This window comes from Hypoxylon trugodes (genome assembly GCF_022578975.1).
Source record: "Hypoxylon trugodes strain CBS 135444 unplaced genomic scaffold F4822scaffold_10, whole genome shotgun sequence".
Lineage (NCBI taxonomy): Eukaryota > Fungi > Ascomycota > Sordariomycetes > Xylariales > Hypoxylaceae > Hypoxylon > Hypoxylon trugodes.
Window position 1 is genome coordinate 936066 of NW_026250025.1, and position 20718 is coordinate 956783.

Sequence of the window (20718 nt, forward strand, 5' to 3'; positions counted from 1 at the left end):
AACAGTCAATTTTTCAGGCAGGAACGTGCTATATTATCGCAGGTAATTTCTCAGATAAATATCTTCATATTTAAATCATATTTAAATTCTAACTTATCTATACAAATTTCATACAAACAGTAGCAAACCACCCATCAAGGTCATTTATAGTCCAAGCGTCATCTGTTTGATCCCTAACAGTGGCTTCGGAGTTTCGTCGTGAGCCATGGCTCCACGGACTTCTCAGTGGTCAATTCCCCTAGCCATCGGTCTGGGCGTCCCAATTGGTCTTTACCTCACATTTATTTTCCTCGGCGCTTTCCCTTTCTTTCAAAGACAGTAAGCCTCTCTAACTCGAATTATTGATCAGGTATACGAAGTAGATTGATTGACAGAATACCATTAGTTTTCTATACCTTCATAGACTGAATACGTTGTTTTGGCATGATATTAATAAGCCGGAGTATTGGGGGTTCGCCAGTTAGTTTCTATTACACTCAAAGAAAAATGAATATAGCAGCAATATTGACTAATGTCGCCACAACAAAGGAAACCAAGTGACGCCTTTTTCATTAACAACAATAGATGGGGAGAGCATCTATGCGTGGCACATTCTGCCACTTCCAGTTTACCTAAAACATGAGGACAAACTCGAAGCCCAACAGCCAGGCTTTGCTGATGACATAACAAAAATGGTATCGTTTAGTCTGTTAAATGATGACCCTGAGGCACGGCTTGTAATTTATTGTAAGAAAACCCCCAACAGGTTATTATCAATATTGCTAATTGATAGTTAAAAGTTCATGGAGTGAGTGACTAGGTCGGATGAAATATCTCACTATGCTGAAATCGTTAACTGAACTTCGAAAATAGAACCTTGGCCATATAGCCCAGGGTTTTCGTACGGATAGTTACCATACCCTAACCGACTCTTCTCATTATCATGTTCTTGCTATCGATTATCGAGGTTTCGGTAAATCAACTGGTACGCCCTCAGAAGCGGGATTAATGGTACGTACAATGGTGTTTGCGCTGTCGCCAGATTTCTGGGTAACCTCTAGCTGACACTTTTTAGTACGTGAGACCCCCTTTCTTGTCTTGATTTCTGTGCTTGCACATGGCCACGCATTAAAGCTGCGAATTTCATATAATTCAAGGTGTTTCGCTACTTACATAACCGATATACAGCCACGATGGTGCTGCTGCCGTAAACTGGGCTTTGGAGGCCGGGGTCCCAGCGAACCGAATCGTCCTTTTAGGCCAAAGTCTCGGCACTGCTGTTACAAGCGGAGTTGCAGAGCATTTTGCTATGCAAGGGATCGAATTCGCGGGTGTAATTCTCGTTGCTGGGTTTTCAAACGCGCCTACCTTAGTTGCTTCCTACACGGCGGCTGGTTTTATCCCAGTGCTTTCACCGATTCGTTCGATACCACCACTTCTTCGCTTTTTTCAGGGTTTCATCGTGGATAAGTGGAAATCCGCAGATCGACTCGCACACATTGTGACGTTGACGAGGACGAGGCTACGACTAACTCTGATCCACGCCAAAAATGATATGGAGATTCCCTGCCATGAGAGTGACAAACTGTTTAAGTCCGCAGCCAGCGCTACATTCAATGAAGAATTAGATGATGAGTCATTTTTGTCGTGGAAGGAACAGCGAACTTTCCGTGAGGAAGATGGAACTTTCAAGACGATTATTCGTAATGAGCCAAATATGGTCATCAGACAAGAACTCGTGCGATACGGCGGTGAGTGATCCAGTGAAGAAAATTGCGGATAAAAAGCAATACTAAACGCGTACAATAGGGCATAACGATGTTATGATGTCTGCAGCAGTATCACTCGCAGTCATGAGGTCATTTGAACTGAATAGTAATCAGTCTTCCAGTCTCATCTAGGTATTTAGGTATACCTAAGTAGTGACGCAATTGTGGCTTGCAGGATAGAGATAGAATGTCGGTGAATCTCCCCACTACAGTGCCGAACCGAACTTGGAGGCATCCATGGATGATATTTATTTTCTAAGTACACACTAGAATTATTAAAAATTGGGCATCATTATATAGAAATTAAATCAAATCCATATAGTTTGACGTTGATTCTTTTGCCTGAGGATCAGGTTGGATTAGCGAATAAAACTTTGTATGAAAATATCAAGTAGTGGGTGGATTAACGGGGCTGGAGATCGCTAATCCGCCTAACTGGGTAGCTCCAGGGCTACCTAAATAGCCCCGCGCTGCGACCTTGACATGGATTCGACAGCCCCTCCTCAACTAAAACATAACCCCAATTGCCTACCAACCTTCACTATAATCGACACCCATTCCTTTCAGCACGCGCATTCCCCGGCCTACGTTTGTGACCAGTCATAATGTCCGATGAATCCAAGCCCGTAAAGGGTAAGGGAAAAGAGAAGGACAAGGAAAAGGATGAGAAGGAAAGGGAAAGGGCTGCGAAGAAGCTTCATAAAGCTGTCGAAGGTCTCTCTAAAGAACAAGTAACCCAGCTCCTCGATCTCAATCCCGCGCTTGCGAACGAACTTGGCAGTGGAAGTGATGGCGATCCTAATGCTGCCGCCGATGCCCTCAAACGTCTCAACCTCCAGGATATAATGACGGGATTGGCTTCGAGTGGTAAGAACGTTAAGGATATGGGCGCATACAAATTTTGGGCCACTCAACCAGTCCCAAAATTCGGAGAAGAGGCCGATCCCAACCAACAAGTCGAGGAGGGGCCTATCAAGGTCCAAACTGTCGATGAGATACCGAAAACACCTGCCCCGCTGTTGGACGGCTTCGAATGGTCCACCCTAGATCTGCTCGATGAGAGCCAGCTGAAGGAGGTCTGGGAATTGTTGAATGGTCACTACGTCGAAGATGATGAAGCGATGTTCCGGTTTAATTATTCCGCAAGTATTTTGAAATGGTGAGTCATTCGTCCTGCCTTATCCTTTCTCTCCTTGTTGCTCTCGTCAGCAAACCAATAAACCGAGGGATAAAGAGCTAACAAATGTAAAAAGGGCCATGATGCCGCCTGGATGGAAGAAGCAATGGCATCGAGGGGTCAGAGCTTCACAATCTAGAAAACTGGTTGGTTTCATTGCCGCCATTCCTGTCGAGCTACGCGTGCGAAACAACATTATACACGCCTCCGAAGTCAACTTCCTATGTATACACAAGAAGCTTCGCTCCAAACGTTTAGCACCAGTCCTCATCAAGGAGATTACGCGATTGTGTAACTTGGAAGGAGTTTTTCAGGCCATATATACTGGCGGTATTGTCCTTCCAAAGCCCGTAAGCACGTGTCGATACTTCCACCGAGCCATCAACTGGCAAAAACTGTATGAGGTCGGGTTTAGCCCATTGCCGCCGAATAGCAAGCCTCAGTTCCAGATCAGAAAATATGCCGTGCCAGAGCGAAATTCGATCAGTGGATTGAGAGAGATGCAAAAGAAGGATGTCGGTGCTGTTCAAGATCTGCTCACGCGATACTTGGCCAAATATGAGTTGGCTGCCGAGTTTGACAAGCAAGAAGTTGAACACTGGTTATTACATAACAAGAAGAACGCACTGGAGGAGCAGGTGGTCTGGACCTATGTAGTTGAGGTAACCTAACTTATCCCGACGATACCCGCCGCTGTCCTATTTTTACTGACCGGAACACCAGGACGAACACAAGAAAATCACCGACTTCATCTCATTTTACTGTCTGGAATCCTCGATTATTGGCCCATCCAAACACTCCAGCATAAAAGCGGCTTATCTCTTCTACTATGCTACCGAGACAGGACTCTCCAGCCCTGTCGATAGAGAAGCTCTTAAATCCCGTCTCAACACTCTGGTTTCAGATAGTCTCGTATTCTGTAAAAAGTACGGGTTCGACGTGTACAACGCCCTTTCGCTAATGGACAACGGTTTGTTCTTGGAAGAACAGAAGTTCGGACCAGGGGACGGCCAACTACATTATTATCTATTTAACTATCGGGCGAATCCGATAGCCGGTGGCGTTGACAGGAGAAACCACTTAGATACTAAGACATTAAGTGGCGTCGGGTTTGTCAAGCCCCACAAGATATCCGAGCAATCATGGCTAACTATTACACAGCAAAACACAAATCTGAATCCACGTGGGCACTTTCAAGGTGCGGGCACTACTGCATTAGAGGCCTTAGCTAGATAGGCAGTATGTACTCCATATGTTGATCTTCGGGAAGGGGGCAAATGCTCTTCATGCCAGGGGTTCATTGACTGGATCGACTTATCGTGGCCAGGTTTTATATGACTCTACATGGAATTCGCCGTGTCGGATCTACAGGGGCGCCGGACCACATCGTTCCAGCTGCTTGCACCCGCATACAGATAGTTACTCACTTACTTACAGCTTTGCTTCGTGCCCGCTCTTCGGAAGCAATTTTTTTCCCCAAAAAAACAAGAAAAAGAAAAAAAAAAATTGCGGCAATTATTCGTTCGGGTAGATGCATTTCTAAATGAGACCTGAAGTACAGCCTGAGAGACTTGAACACCCCTAGACCAATCAGATTGATAGTGCTTGTCCCGATATGTTGCCCAATAAATTGGAATCGAAAATGCCTGTGATATCGCCATGTATATGCAGCCAATTGATGAACTCCTTATCGCTTTATTAAGATTTGCGGTTTTCATGTGTCTTAGCGATGAAAATATTTGTCAAGCATTCTCCAGACATCTCCAGACGACTCCAGACGCTCCAGATCTCACTCGTACTCGCCCGCACACGTGGCAGAGGTCGGAAATATCTTTGTTGGTTTGTCGGCGTATCCAGGAACGACCACGTCTTCCGAATCTACCTTAGCGCCGCAAATCAGATCCGACCTAAGACGTTTCTTGAGTAATATGCCCGGGGTTACTTACCTCAGCCGTTCCCGGAACCGGGTTATAGATGAAGAGGTTCTTCACGTCAATCGAAGAAAAGCTACTGCTGCTGCTTCTGTTGTGCCCATCCTCGTCAACAAATCCAGAGAGCAACCCGTTCCGACGATGTGCGAATACATCATGCTGAGGTGGTTCTGCGACGAGTGCGGAGCAGTATGCGATTTTTTAGATATCCTTATTCCTTCTATTCCACATATCCTAACTTTGTCACACGAGACGACCTCGTCGGCGTTCTTCTTTCGGAGCCCCCCAGGCTCATACGCATCGGTTTTTACGATTTCGAGGCTTTGTTCTTAGTACTTAATGAGCAGAAACGCTAACTAGTCTTCCTACAGTGGTACACCAGCGATGAGGTCAAAACCAAGGATTGTGAGACATTCACCTCCACAGGCTCGTGTGACAAGAAAGACATTGTAGGAAAGGAAGAGTCGGATGCCGGTGGTCTCTGCGACGACTGCACACAGGAGCATAATGGAGATGCTTAGGGAAAAGTCAATGCTAAGCAATCCCAGAATCCCAAAACAACCTTCTACAGCAATATCCGGGTATATCAGACATCATCATGGCATCTCAATTCACCAAATAATACATAGTTAGTACTTTCTGCCTGGAAAACTGGATTATTTTTCCTCGAAAATCATCATTCCCTTCATTGTCTAGGTCCCTACTTCAAATATTCAAGAACTACACTAATTCTCACTTTCTACTAGATATGGCGCCTTAGGCGTTGAAGATAGCATTAATACCCCAGATAGAAAAAAAAACATGGTAGCGGTGAAAAAGTTATCATTTCTATTAGGGAAAGGCGGCGGCGGTAGCAGTGGTGTGGTTTTCATGGTTCAATGTTGTACAAATTGTTTCAGGCGCACGGCATTCCCGATCCCCAAGATTGATTGACAATCGGATGATCTTAATAATCTAGTTTAGTTTCCTTCCTACGATATTATCTGCAGATATCTAATTTTTACATAATTTCTACTGGAATAATTACACATACGAACGCATGTCTCAGTCCTGTAGTAGTGATGGTAGCCAAAATGCAGCATCAAGAAGCTCTACAACATCCTCCTGATACAATTGACGTCAGGTCAGCAAAATTCAAAGTTACGTGACATGGGATTATGTCGAACGATTCAAGAATGATGAAGTGTCGTCTTCTCAAGCTGATCCTTTTTCAGACAGCTGCAGTTGTAAAACCTGATCTGTCTTAGCCTTATTCTATGCATACGATGTGCGACCGGGTTCCGCCTATGCAGTTAATCTATTCCAATACGACAATTATAGTATGTATATCTATATAAATAACAATCCTCTCTCTCCTCTGGACGAACTGCTGAGTACCTTGAAATTTGACATCTCGATCTTAAAAGCTAATGTATTATGTACGTCTCTTTTGAGCCAGGCACAGCTTGCAGGAAATCCACCGGATGGCTAGTGGCTTTTCACTTGCCAACAAGCATCGTATTGGACTTAATAGAGTATTCCATTGGGTATTACCATCTTTTTTGCTAATGTATACTTTTTCATTGGCCAAAGGGCCATGATGGGTTTTAGGCTACTTGTAATCTTTTCCACCTGGCTAAAAAGGGGTAAGAAAATTGACTGAAGAGAATTTTCATATTTGTCGTGTTTTCTAATTCCTTACCGCTAGACGTATCGGCATTGCAACTTTATATCCTTAAGGAGTTAAGTATGTTGTGATTGGCAGTTATACGATAACTATTATACCACTATTAAAGAGGGGAATTCCCGAAATCCCCTCGAAAAAAAATATGCGTATTCGATTGCCATGATACGTATGTCCATACAGATCGGAGGAATCGACTCTAAACGGAAACTTATTAGTAACATTTTCCTTTTAAGAACTTTCTAGCCTCTACCAAGAGTTTTCGGATTGGACTATGACTTACATATGTGCGGAGTAGGACCGACGACCTCTTAAAAGATCCTCCTTTCGATCTAGATGCCGACGTGGCCGAAATATGGAAGTGGGACCTCGTAGTTTTTCTTACCAAAATCCCATGGCTATACAGGCAAGAAAGATTGTCAATTTCTAACTCGTCATTATTCTTCAAGGAAAAGGGGGTCTCAAAATGCGGAGGGGAGGTTGAAGAAAACTCGAAATAAGAGGAACCTGTATACAATTACCTGAACTAATACGGTACATAATTAGGGTGTATGAATACCACTAATAAGCCCTTCATAGAAACTTGTGATGGCACAGTTACCTATATTTTAGGTATAATTGTCGTCGAGTCCCTTCCAATCAAGTTGAAGCTGATACCCACTGGAATATAATAGGTCAGTCTTCTCAGTCCCTTATACAAAACATATAAAAATAGATTTATTGGGTCAACCGTATCTACCTATTAGTTATTGGTGAGTCTCTAGAGGTCATTGATACAATACATTTATAATTGCTACAAAATAGTCAAAGCCTTGACACATAATGACAATAATCAAAACCCCGAGAGGATAAGGATACGATATCTAACTTGCTGTATTCTTAGGCTTCTATACTCCATAGATAACTCAATGCCTAGCTATACCAGAAATGCCCAATCTTCGAAGGAACGTTTAGTTCAGTGAAGACTATGTTGTAGTGACCAAATAGGTAACAAATCACATTACCATACGTTACACATACACAACATACCGACCCAAAATATGTATCAACGCTTATTCCCTAGTATTATATGTTACATCCAGTCTCTAGCTCTTAGCTAGTTTCATTGAATGCCGTGAGGACTAGTTGATTTGCTTGAAAAGACAAGGCTTCCCCAGAAATCGCTTCGGTACTCCGGATATAAGCTGGGAATGATAATTAGGGTTGTGGATCTTAATATCTTCATTAATGGTGCTCTGTTACTTAAGCTTAAATGTAGGTTCGGCGATATAAAATTGCGGCTTGTGCTTTATAGGAGCTCTAGACCTCGACACCTCGACACCTTGACACCTTGGCGGTATAATGTGGCGCTACACGAGTGGCTTGAAAACTTCGTTCGCCGAAATACCTCTGTACATAACGAATAGTCCTAAATATTTCTAATAAATTATATAACGGCTCTCGACCGATATCCGTTCTAATAGTATAAAAAAAGCCGGCCGAGACCCGGAGTTCAGAGTATATGATGCAGGGATAAAGATGATACCATCGTAAGGCTTCAATGACATGATGCGGAGAAAGGTAGATATTGGTAGCCAATCAAAATAGCTCTACAGCACGCAATTGGCCTCTATACCAGAAATAGTTTAGTGAGGGGTGGTTTCGTAGACACGGGCTGGCGCTGAGGCGTCGCGGGGTTCATCGGGGAACAAACCTCTTAATACTGTTTATGAAAAAAACATAAGATGACCGATGAATTGCGACATTGACGAAAACAGTTTGATAATACCTATTTAGGACTTGATATTCATAAATACATGCGATTATTGGTCAAGTGCTAATCTGAGCTAGGCAATCTATGTGATCCATGTGTATCTATCACCTTCGCATCATCCACCTTGTCCCACATTAGCCGTGTGTGAGAACAGTAAGTAAAACATACCTAGTCGAACCCGTGCGAACGGATGACATATTCGAGCTAAGAAACGAATACCTAGGTAGGTAAGGTTAAGCTACCTAAAGGTATATTTAATACTTGACGTCGTGCACCTACCCGGCCTTGACCGGACTTCTTCCCTCCTTTCTATCTTCCTTCTCGTCTTCTTTTTTGTGGTTCGTGATACCCTCCTCTTTCTTCCCATACCAAGTACTTCTCACCAAGTCTTCGTACTACCTTCATATTAATTACAATGGCTGACTCTCGAGCTGCACCGTAAGTATTCTACTAATATTCCCATACTAAGCGCCTAGCTTTGTAATTGGTTCACCTAGCTCACCTAACATTCTAGCCTTCGTCTGGGTTCCATCGCCCCCAACTTCCAAGCCGAGACCACTAAAGGTCCTATTGACTTCCACGAGTTTGTCGGCGATGGCTGGGTTGTCTTCTTCTCTCACCCCGAAGATTTCACTCCTGTCTGCACCACTGAGCTCGGCGCTTTCGCCAAGCTTGAGCCCGAATTCACCAAGCGAGGTACTAAGCTGATTGGTCTATCCGCCAACACTCGTGGTAGCCATGAGAGCTGGATTAAGGATATCGACGAGGTCACTGGTGGCCACGTTGCTTTCCCTATTATTGCCGATAAGGAGCGCAAGGTTGCCTACCTCTACGACATGTAAGTTATTTCCGCTTATCATTCCTGGACGTATACCCCGGGTATAAGAATCAGTGTTGACAAAGGTATTCGCACCGTCTAGGATCGACTACCAAGACACCACCAACGTCGACGAGAAGGGTATTGCCTTCACCATCCGATCCGTCTTCATCATCGACCCCAAGAAGACCATCCGAACCATCCTCTCATACCCCGCTTCTACCGGCCGAAACTCGGCCGAGGTTCTACGCATTGTCGACTCCCTTCAGGCCGGAGACAAGCACAAGATCACCACCCCGATCAACTGGGTCCCCGGTGATGATGTTATCGTCCACCCCAGCGTCAAGTCCGAACAGGCTAAGGAGCTATTCCCCGAGTTCCGCACTGTCAAGCCCTACCTTCGATTCACTCCTCTGCCTAAGGAGAAGGCTACTGTCTCGTAGATGGTTAGACCCCTGGAAGGGAATAGTTTTGGCTTAATATGAGGATGGATTCTATATGATGCGCCCTCACAACGTTCATCTAATTTGATGTGTTGTAAAAGGTCGTGTTAAAGAAGTGTCTTTTTTTCCGCAACTCTTCACGTTGGGAGTACGGCGGCCGCGACGAAATACTATTAATTAATTAAGAAAAAAAATTTAAAGACTTCTCCTATCCTTGTTTTAGTTTCGCCTTAAGTCAAAATCTGTTCATGTCGTGGCAGGCAAGTGTCGGCTAGTTTTCTGACTTGTTGCCTTGGCTAAGCTTGGCATTGTTGTAGAAGCTTATGATTTTCAGATAAGTCAACTATTATAGAACCGACGATATATCCCATTGAGTGAATGATTTGCGCCGGGACCCGTTCATTATTAATTATGATAAGAATATAATGGATTGGTTATTTGGTTACCCCTATGTCAGGATGTAGTATTTTTCTCTACCTATTTTAACACTCGGTGAGTTATGATTGGGGAATCAACTTGAATATCAATCCTCTATGGCATTCATTACCGTTTATAGATATCAACCTATGTCTCCAACGTAGATCTTAGTTTACATACCTAGGTACCTAAGCGGCTAGGGAGAGACAGCTACACACCTAGGTATCTATACCCATCTGCATGTGTAAGAGAGGTCATCGGCTTATGGAGCTTAAAAGGGGGATCTTTAAATATCTTGACACTGGGATATGTCCACATGTCTACCTTGTAGTAAGCTGGTATCCTATCTTAGTATATCCTCCTATTCTGGGATGCCTGGATGCATAGGGATTGCAATTTTTGACGAATATCAACTAATAACGGGAAGGGATCGCGATTTATGTACTTTCTTATGCATGTGGTGGAGCTCTTTTAGTATCATTCCTAAGACAAGCATCCTAGACCCTGTAAAAACGTGGTCTTCTAGCCTCAGATAATGTTAATGCTCGGTATTCATGGATTTGTATTATGGGAAGCATAAGAGCTGAAAATGAGCTGAAGTTTGCATTTTCATTAATACATGCGAATATAGATTGGTATGAAATTTGATGTTCTGGAAAATCAAAGGAAGCCTGGTGATATAGGCCACGATAGGTGTATTATATTGTGAAATATACACTACATACACATGTACCTGACTAAAAAGAATATATGGACGGTACAATTACACTATAGTATGGCAGAATAGAAACTAAACCTCTTTTAGCTGTATCAAAGAAACCCCGCCTCCACTTTAGCCCATTTCCTCGATTCTCATTGCCCAATATCTAAGCTGAAAGTGGGGTAGAGGAAAAGAAAACCCCTTATGTTAAACCGTATTCAGGGAATTTTAGTACTAGTACGGGCGCCTGCTGTTTCCCGCTTTGCCTTAATTCCTCCCCACACAAGGACTTAACTGGATTTACTCCTCAACCTCAAACTTGGCCTCCACCCCCTTTTTCCCCTTACAACAAGCACTACCACTCAGCAACAAGAATACGAGAGAGAGCCCGCGCCTGTGCCTGTGCGATCGGACATAATCCAAGGGATCCTTCCGAAGCAGACGAAATATAATATACATTAAAGATAAAGTGGAAAAAGAAAGTAAAAGTAAAAAAGCAAAGCTATTAAATCGAGGTAGAGAAGGTTGCGCAAGCAAGATAGAGAGAGACCAGAAAGATACGACAAAAGGCCAAGGCAGCAGCAGCAGAAGATCAAGAACAAGGAAGAAGAACACAACATCGAACGGAGCAATTAAGATTGCCAATTGCGACGTCAGCTAACGGGCCATTTAAGGAGGTATGTATGTCATTCATTCTTGAATCCACTGGGTCAGCGGCACATGTCATCTCGTCTCGTCTCCCTTCTCCCCCGTTCTCCGTTACCCGTACCCATCCTTACCCATACCGCCTCGAGCACAATTCCCTTATGTTGCTTTAGATCTCTCGTGGCACCCTGGTCCGGAGCCGCACTTTATGGTTTACTCCTTATAAGCCTCGGCCCTATGACTCTTGTCTCGTCGTTTCAATACTGGCCCGAGATACATCCCTCCCCTGCTCTCTCCTTATCCCAGCGCGGTATTTCTAATATTACTTTTTTTTCGGGCTTTTTTCCCCGGGCCGCCCTACCATCTAAGTAGAGTAGTACTCACCCGAGTTCCTGGCACTTTGTCCTACTTTTGACATTCCTCTCCCTCGCCCTCGCCCTCCGCTCTTTTAGCTCTTTTCTTTAGCTTCGAGTAATTGCCTTGACAAATTACGGCTGAGAGGGAAAGGGGGCAAACATGTCTATTACTCCTGGGTTTACTCTAACGCCAGATCAGCCAGAACGCGAAGCTGCCTCACAATCATACTTCGAAGCCCACGATAGTGACGTAGAAGATCAAGACCGTCGATTACATTCCTCGAAAACATCCGACCTCCTTTCCGACGTCTATCGAGGTTTAAAAAAAGCCATCCCTTCGAGAGAAGATTCTTTTCGGTTTGCCAGAGTACCTTCGAAACGTGTCCCGAAAAACTCCATTTCTAGTATTGCTCCAGAGATCAACTCTGCACCACTTCTAAATAGGCCGCCGCCTCTACAACATGTTAGAAATTTGAGCTTGCAGGATAGCCTTGAGAAACCTCTTCCGGCACCACCGCCCGCTTCATTGTCGCCCTCAAGTCCTGTAACACCTCTGGCCTCTTCCAATCAGGTACAGGATAGTCTTACCGCTATAGTCGTTAGTGATTTCAGCGACGAAAAGAACACAGGGAATAGAAGCGCGAATAGGAGCAGGGCAAGCACAATGGATTCTAATGCTTCAATGCATCAGAATCCGATGTACAGTGGTGGAGTGGATATGAGCAGCAGTCAGAGTAGTATAGCTAGTTCGAGAAATGATGGCGGGGATGGTCAAAGGGAGAACCTAACTCCCCGAAGTAATGGACCACTCTCAGCTGGCCCCTCTCCACCAGCTGCGTCGACAAGTAGGACACCAGCAATGGGCGCAGCTGTCGGTACTCCTGCAACTTCAGGTTCCTCTGCTCATCTGTCTGGTTTAATGTGCAATGTCCACCGGACAACTGGCCAAGAACCCCATCCCTTGGTGGGAGCGACGACTACAATATTAGGAGACAAGTTATATGTCTTTGGTGGCCGAATTCTATCGCGAAGTCGACCAGCCCCTCTTACATCAGATCTCTACGAATTAGATCTTATTCGACGGCATTGGACTAAGCTGGAAACTTCCGGTGATGTTCCTCCACCTCGCTATTTTCATTCTATGTGTGCTCTTGGGGACACTAAGATGGTTTGCTACGGAGGAATGTCACCTACCGCCACTCAGCCTACCTCCGCTTCTCCCGATTCTCAACCTGAGGTGACAGTAATGTCTGATATATATATCTACGACGTTCTGACGAAGAAGTGGACGTATATCCCTTCACAGGATGCTCCACAAGGTCGATACGCTCATTGCGCGTGTATCCTATCTTCCTCAGCAACGTTTTCGTCTCACAAGGCACCCTTATCTGCTCTTCAACATAACCCATCTAGCGGGAATCCAAATGAAGGTAGAATTGGAATTAATATAGACGGCACTGGAGGAGCCGAGATGGTTGTAGTAGGCGGCCAGGATGGCGCGAATCACTACATTGAACAAATCAGTGTATTCAATCTGCGCAGCTTGAAGTGGACCTCAACACAACCGCTTGGAAAGTCATGCGGTGCTTATCGCAGTGTTGTCGCGCCTTTACCTCCAAGTGTGAATGCCAAGCTTGGTAGGCTGGGCAGTAGCACACGCCAAGACAGCGTGATTAGCCAAGAAGCCAAAGAGCCAGGCTCCTCTATGCTTATCTACTCGAATTATAACTTTTTAGATGTGAAGCTCGAGCTTCAGGTTCGAGGTTCAGATGGTTCACTTTCAGAAAAGCCGATGTCGGGAACTTACTCGCCACCTGGACTTCGATTTCCGAATGGGGGCGTTATCGACACATATTTCGTTGTTAGTGGCACATATCTTACCAGTTCGAAACAAGAATATGCGTTGTGGGCTTTGGATTTACGGAATCTCACTTGGGTACGTATTGATACGGGTGGTAGCGTCTTCAGCCAAGGAAGTTGGAATAGGGGTGTTTTATGGAATAGGCGGAATATTTTTGTTATTCTAGGCAATCGAAAACGAAGTCTAGTTGATGACTACAACCACCGACGGATTAACTTCTCCAACGTCTGTATGGTTGAGTTAGAGGCTTTTGGTTTCTATGACAACCCTCGCAAGACGTCGCCTCTCTCGGGTTTCGTATCCGCCAGCAGTCCTTATACGGTTCCTGGTCTCAGCACAGCTAGAAAAGCTGGCTGGACTGGCGGAGGGAGATCACATATGCGAGCTGCTGAAGAGTTGGGTGAGAAGGCTCTGGGACTACGAGAGCTGGCGGATATGGATATTCTATGCTTCCATGGAGAACGTATTCCTATCAATTCGCGTGTTGTTGCTCGAAGGTGGGGACCCTACTTCGTGCAACTACTGCGTGAAGGTGCGGCTACACAAGACGGCAGCGATTCGGCGACCTTAAGAACAGGTACGTCGGGTTTCTCGGCAATACCGGGCGCGCGCAATTCCGTTATGACGATTACCCCTTCAAGTCGGAGTGCGGGTGATAGCAACATATCGATGGCCTCTACATTAAATAACCCGTCATCTTCCGGATCTCTGAAGCCTCCTAGTACGGCGGGCACCTCAATATCTGGTAATGGCCCAGCGGATTTTACTACTATTAACTCAGCGCCAACACCTGCGTCGTTGCCGCCTAATTCTAGACCAAGATGTCTATACCTACCTCACACTTGCCCGACTGTTCAGGCTCTTCTCCACTTCCTCTACACATCAGCCTTACCTCCTCCGTCATCGCCTCTCTGCACTCCTCAAATTCTCTGCTCGCTACTACAAATAGCGCGGCCTTATAAGATAGATGGGCTATTAGAGGCCGTGGTTGAGCGGCTTCACGCGCGTCTTGACTCACGTAATGCAGCCGCTGTATTCAATGCTACAGCTATGGCGGCTGGCGGAGGTCGCGGAATCGATGGCAGCTTGAACCCTAACTTCTATATGAGCGGCGACTCATCGCTTGCTGGTGCTATTAGCCCCTTCCACGATCGGTCTATGTCGATATCACAGACTAGCACAGATGGAGCAACAAACGCATTAGAAGGCCTTCGAATAAATACCAATGTATCGGGATCAAGGCCAGACCCTGAAGAGCTCAGTGCTACAACAAGTGTATCAGGAAGCGAATGGAGTAGCGAGCTTGGTGACAGTGAGCGTGGCGCAATCCGAGAAGTGTGGAGTGGTGAGCTTAGCAGTGTTATCGGCTTACAAAAACGAGGATTAAGAGGGTTGATGGAAGGACGACGAATGAGGGCGACGGTTGATCGCGAACGTGATGGAGGGCGGACGGAAAGATTAGGATCAAGAGTGGGATTAGGAATTGCAGGATCTTAAAGGAGGGATCGGGCGGATGACGCTGGATCATGGGAGGGATATCCATTTATTATCAATAAGCATACATGGGCACGAGACGCTGCATCATTGGCTGGATAAGGAGTTAATTCTGGTAAGGCGCATGTAGGTGTGTGTATTGACGTGTGTGTCTTTGCTTTATGTTTGTCTACATGAAGATTCATCAATTATCTAGATAGAGAGGGATTTAGTTGAGATACCAACCGATATTTTCATTATACTCTTTACTCATAGGGTTGTAACAGTATTGCGATATGATGATTATGTGAAATAAAGAAGAGAGACTTTGCTGTCGCTGATGTACTTGTGACCTAAAACATTATATGTATGTATTGGTGTTTTACGGACCTTTTATTATGCATTTAAAGGCGATCACGCTAGCGCACGATCCATACCGAGTTTAGTCTAAGACCAAACTAACCTCGACGAAGCTACGTAATTTACCCTCCATTTCTATTTTCCATCCAAGGCTCTCGCTCTAGATTAAGACATTGTCTGCTTTAGAAAACACAACCTACTTCGTTTTTCAACAATGAACAATATTGTTTCAAGAGAATATGTTCTAGTCGGCGATTTGAAATAGTCTATTCGTTTAGTCCAGGGCTCACCGAGTCTACCATCATGTCCCCGATTTGTTTTCCATCCGAGTGAACGAAACAATGCTTCCTCGGCCAAACTTGAGCTTTACGCTCCCTAGTATACACGATAACACCAAGCTCGACTGTCGCATATATCATCCGAAATCCTTGGATGGACCGCTTGGTCCTTCTGATGAATCATGGCGTCGGCATGCTGCTGTTGTCGCGCATCCTTATGCCCCTCTAGGAGGGAGTTATGATGATCCTATTGTACAGCTTGTAGCTAGCACGCTTGTTCATCTTGGCTTTGTGGTTGCGACGTTTAACTTTAGGCAAGTGTTCGCTTTCTGTATTTAGTATAATATGTATGTATGGTCCTAATGCTAATGATGATACGATAGAGGCGCCTCATCATCCGGTAGTCATACTTCATGGACCTCGAGGCCCGAACGCGCCGATTACATGTCCGTCGCCGGTTTCCTCATCCACTACGTACATTACTTACGCCCACACCATAACCCCCGCAGCGCCGAAGAGCCTCTTCCGACATTACTATTCGCTGGATATTCGTACGGTGCTATGGTGACGATGCAACTCCCCTCTCTCGACTCGTACATGCCACATTTTGCCTCCCCCGCCGCACATACTGCCTCAGCAGATATCCGCTTAAGGGCACAACATCTTGCCGAACAACAAGTCCTCATTTCTGCTACCCCCGCCTCGCCCAGGAGGTCGTTAGGTGTGCGTGTTGGTGGTGATGAAGATACATCGCTACAAAAGGATCACAGAAAACAAAGATCACGTTCACCCGATAGAGAAGAAAGAATAAGGAAAGGTGTTAGGGATATATTGTCTCGAAGCAAATTGATCCGCAGAAGACATCACAAGGAACCCCCAAACGAATACGAGGTTGTGGAACACGAATGTCTGGATCATATCGATAACCTAGCAAAATTCCGCAGCGCCTACCTATTGGTGTCACCTCCGCTGGGCCTTGCTACCAACTTAGCAACTATGTCCTTTTCGAATCCCCTGTCAGGTTGGTCAAAAAGAGGGAGGGGCGGGTCTTCGTCGAGTAAAGACGCTGGTGATACTACGAAACGCGAAGAAGCCGAGGCTGAGATGAAACTTACAGCAAATCCTACCCTTACTGTGTACGGCGATCGAGATGGGTTCTTGACTTTAAAGAAGATGCGTGATTGGACTACAGAGTTAGGGAGTACCGAGGGATCACTGTTCCACCACGTAGAAGTTCCGGGTGCCGGACATTTTTGGGTAGAGGAAGATGTTATATACGAACTTAGAGAAGCAGTTCTGTCTTTTGCAAAGAGACTCATACAGACTTGACACTTGATGCTTAGCTAGATACATAACATGCGGAAAGGGATGATTATGTGATTCAATAAGATACCCTTATGATGATAGGATGAAGGAAATATAGACGCATCTAGACATGTGAAATCGACAACCCCATGACTTATTTATTGTGTACAAGTACCTACATTAGCGTATTATCACGAGTTATTTTGAATTTGAAGATGGCGGTAAGCGGAAGAGATACATGCGATGCCCTTCAAACCCCGCACTAATAACGACGACCTAATCCTCTTTCAAGCAGTTTTCCCCATACTGACAAGGGTCCCCCTCATGGCACCCCACATCTTCGCTTGACACATACATAGGATGACCCACCTGATCTCAGTAAATTACTGCTCACATGAGTGGATATCCCGCATAGTTTCCGCATTTCTGACGTCGTTTTCCCCCTTACAAGTCCGGCCTGCCAGCTTGTCCTGTTAAAAATTACAACAATCAACCTTAATCACCTACATACATGTATCCTTCCTAACCCAAGTTTACCTGACTAACATTGGATACATACAATCCGACAATCCAACCTCTCCTATTTTCGCCTCCCTTTCTTTTCTTTTCTTTTTTCCCTACGTGCCTACGTGTAGGTACAATTCCCTACTTATATAATAAGGCCTAAGTCGAATAAGATAGAAGGCTATTCACTTTCCCTATACTCTCTATACGGACACATTTTAATATTCGGTTCTGGCCATGTAATAATAATTCTCGGTTTAAATCTTCCTATATATACGCTACGGCGCACAAGTCGAACTCCGGGGAGTAAGTCCGAAAATTCGACGGAATTCCGTGTTACAGTACCGATCGTTTCCGATTCGACGATCCTCGTGAGCGCACATATATACAGGGTCAAGCTAGGATGCCATGTCCCTCTTATAGCCACGTTGAAGCGATACCGCCTTCTCTCGAATCTACACCATGACGCATACCGTAGACCTTCTCCCATCCGTTCCCTCGCTTCAATCCTCCAACGTTAAAACCCTATCGAAGGGTAAGCGACAACCGAACGTAGACCCCGTCTCCAGAGTTCTCGACGGACTCCTATACCTCAAAGATGGCCTTACACATAAAGAGAGGGCGGATAAAAGGAGGTTAGAGGAGCGAAAACAAATTCTGTCCGCGCGGTTACAGAGTGCCGAATCTTATACGGAGTGGGATGCAGCAGCGCATGAATTGGATATACTTGAGGGTAATGAGGAATGGAAGGCCGATACTTCGACAGGAGACTACAATCCTGACCTTCTAGAAATGCGCCTACGAGAACTCGATGATGCCCGTACGAATTGTGATATGCAAGCTATGATGCATCTCGTCAGAACAGCTTTGTCGCGTGACCTGGGTGGCATGGGCAATATTGATCTCTACCGACACTCTTACTGCGGTACTAAGAAGTTGATCGAGCGTTATGTGGATTCTACATTACAAACTATTACGGCTCTAGTTGAACAGAGCGCGCATCACTTTCCGGATGACTTGGGTCCGAAGGATTTGTTGGATGCGATGCTTTATGCTCGCCAGAGCTTTGGCCGAAGCGCTCTTTTACTGAGCGGTGGTGGTACCTTCGGCATGACACATATCGGTGTTCTGAAGGCTATGTTTGAGGCCAAGTTGCTTCCGCGTATTATCTCGGGTGCTTCAGCCGGTTCGATCGTTTGTTCTGTTGTTTGCTCGAGGACAGACGACGAAATTCCCCAGTTAATGGAAGAGTTTCCACATGGTGATCTAGCTGTGTTCGAAGAGGAGGGCAACGAAGACGGCATTCTAAATCATCTGCGGAGATTACTCACTGAGGGTAATTGGTCAGATATCAAACACTTAACTCGCGTGATGCGCGATTTGCTTGGTGATATTACGTTCCAAGAAGCATATAACCGGACCAGAAGGATATGCAACATTTGTGTTTCCTCGGCATCTATATACGAACTACCTCGGTTGTTGAACTACGTTACAGCGCCCAACGTCATGATATGGTCCGCTGTCGCAGCATCATGTTCAGTCCCATTGGTTTTCAGCGCTGCGCCGCTATTAGTCAAGAATCCTGTAACAGGCGAGCACAGTACTTGGAATCCTACTCCGCAAATGTGGATTGATGGTTCCGTCGATAATGATCTCCCGATGACGAGGCTTGCCGAAATGTTCAACGTCAATCATTTCATCGTTTCACAAGTTAATCCTCATGTTGTTCCTTTTCTCGCCAAGGATGATGCACCATGTCCACCTGCCAGCGCACGCCACGAGTTTGTCTACAAGGAGGAATCAGATTGGTTGCGTACTATTACGTCCTTAGCAAAAAGCGAGGCTTTACACAGGATGCAATTTATGGCTGAGATTGGTATCTTCCCGACGCTTGTCAGCAAATTACGGTCAATCCTAAGCCAGAAATACTCCGGCGATATCAATATTCTTCCAGCTATGGGAGTCTGGGATTTACCAAAGGTGCTGAAAAATCCAACAACAGAATTTATGTTGCGATCATGTCTATTAGGCGAGCGCGCAACTTGGCCGAAATTATCTCGCATACGCGATCGTTGCGCTATTGAATTAGCGCTTGACCGTGCTGTCCATGCTTTGCGAGCCCGTGTTGTATTTAGTAAGAGCCAAGTCGATTTACGAAGGATGGCAACAAGTTCGCTTGCGAGAACAATTAGAGATGGTCATGAAGCAGCAGCGCTAAATTTAGCCCACACGATATCCCCTTCAACGAGGGATAAGTTAAAACATCGTCACCGACGGTCGAGTGGAAGCAATCTGCTTAATCCACACCATCACAGCTTGATCAATGACAACCCTTATAAAATAACGGACGACGATACAGATGAAGAGGAACGCCTTGAGATGACGATGCGACATCCTCGTGCTAAACCAAAGATCAAACTCAAGAAATTTTCAAGAGGTCATATATTACAAACAGGGCCTAAAACCAGTCCTGTTGTGTCTTCCACGGAACCAGACTCATTTGATTTTTCTCAGCCAATAACTCCCACCGGCAATAGAAATTCCAATGGATCGACTCCGAAGAAATCCGCGCTTTCGACGATATTCACCGCGCATCTGGACAATAATATTGCTGAGACGGCTTCTATGACTTCGCCGCAAGAAAATTCTCAGCAGGATGTTGAGCTTGAAACTAGCGACTTGCATACTTCGGATGCCGATATTGAAAGCCATACAGACGAGGATGCGATACGGTCGATGCATAGGCCACTCAGCTCACGTAGTAACATTCCAACGGCGAATTATGGTTAAGTCCAACCGATAGAAAGTCGGACGCCTCAATCAAGTTTACCTGCGGCATAGAAATACAAGACAGAGTGGTCCTCAGCATGGTGTAAGACCTCGGTTTGGAACCGCATAGGAGCATCAAGTCCCCAGTAGATAGAGGGGCCCATTCTAAACAATAGAAGCTAGGGAACATGATATAAAGCAAGCATAGCTGATAGCAGGAGTCGGTCACACAACATTCATACAGAGGACATAGCAACACTTGTTTAAGTAGGTGGTGAGCTCGAGACAAGTGTTGACGCATTAGACCATTCATCATTGCATTAGACAAGTGCATGGGGAAGGAATTAAATGTACATATATCATACCATATTATATATAAATTTATTCTTATATATCAGCCATCAACATTCTCATACAGCAGTCTATCATTATTCATTAAGTCCACCAATACCCCAATAACCCGACCCTAGTCATTTATCTACGTTATAGTATGGTGTAATATACAGACTACACAATAA

The 20718-nt window shown here is 45.2% G+C and overlaps 7 protein-coding genes across 7 annotated transcripts; all 7 read left to right on the forward strand.

Annotated features, from left to right (window-relative positions):
- The first annotated feature begins 11 nt into the window (after positions 1-11).
- F4822DRAFT_56420 (alpha/beta-hydrolase) lies at positions 12-2443 on the forward strand. The gene is made up of 7 exons (XM_051463668.1): positions 12-318; positions 386-459; positions 529-726; positions 780-787; positions 853-987; positions 1166-1730; positions 1789-2443. The coding sequence occupies exons 1-7, from the start codon at positions 206-208 to the stop codon at positions 1878-1880; spliced, it is 1185 nt and encodes a 394-aa protein (XP_051309731.1). The 5' UTR covers positions 12-205; the 3' UTR covers positions 1881-2443.
- Positions 2354-4102, forward strand: F4822DRAFT_438697 (peptide N-myristoyl transferase; the record flags this gene model as incomplete). Its single annotated transcript, XM_051462547.1, has 4 exons — positions 2354-2907; positions 3002-3587; positions 3649-4034; positions 4087-4102. The coding sequence occupies 4 exons, from the start codon at positions 2354-2356 to the stop codon at positions 4100-4102; spliced, it is 1542 nt and encodes a 513-aa protein (XP_051309732.1).
- A 751-nt stretch (positions 4103-4853) lies between these two features.
- On the forward strand, positions 4854-5377 carry F4822DRAFT_433909 (uncharacterized protein; the record flags this gene model as incomplete). Its single annotated transcript, XM_051461909.1, has 2 exons — positions 4854-5045; positions 5228-5377. 2 exons carry the CDS (start codon positions 4854-4856, stop codon positions 5375-5377), a joined length of 342 nt encoding a protein of 113 aa, XP_051309733.1.
- A 2845-nt stretch (positions 5378-8222) lies between these two features.
- Positions 8223-9981, forward strand: F4822DRAFT_418151 (mitochondrial peroxiredoxin PRX1). The gene is made up of 3 exons (XM_051459508.1): positions 8223-8710; positions 8787-9110; positions 9193-9981. Exons 1-3 carry the CDS (start codon positions 8688-8690, stop codon positions 9530-9532), a joined length of 687 nt encoding a protein of 228 aa, XP_051309734.1. The 5' UTR covers positions 8223-8687; the 3' UTR covers positions 9533-9981.
- A 1829-nt stretch (positions 9982-11810) lies between these two features.
- Positions 11811-15008, forward strand: F4822DRAFT_433911 (uncharacterized protein; the record flags this gene model as incomplete). The annotated part of the gene is made up of 1 exon (XM_051461910.1): positions 11811-15008. One exon carries the CDS (start codon positions 11811-11813, stop codon positions 15006-15008), a length of 3198 nt encoding a protein of 1065 aa, XP_051309735.1.
- Positions 15009-15483: 475 nt separating this feature from the next.
- On the forward strand, positions 15484-17147 carry F4822DRAFT_418155 (Alpha/Beta hydrolase protein). Its single transcript, XM_051459509.1, has 2 exons — positions 15484-15936; positions 16006-17147. Exons 1-2 carry the CDS (start codon positions 15686-15688, stop codon positions 16949-16951), a joined length of 1197 nt encoding a protein of 398 aa, XP_051309736.1. The 5' UTR covers positions 15484-15685; the 3' UTR covers positions 16952-17147.
- A 200-nt stretch (positions 17148-17347) lies between these two features.
- Positions 17348-20571, forward strand: F4822DRAFT_418156 (patatin-domain-containing protein). Its single transcript, XM_051459510.1, has one exon. The coding sequence runs from the start codon at positions 17894-17896 to the stop codon at positions 20219-20221; it is 2328 nt and encodes a 775-aa protein (XP_051309737.1). The 5' UTR covers positions 17348-17893; the 3' UTR covers positions 20222-20571.
- Positions 20572-20718: the final 147 nt, after the last annotated feature.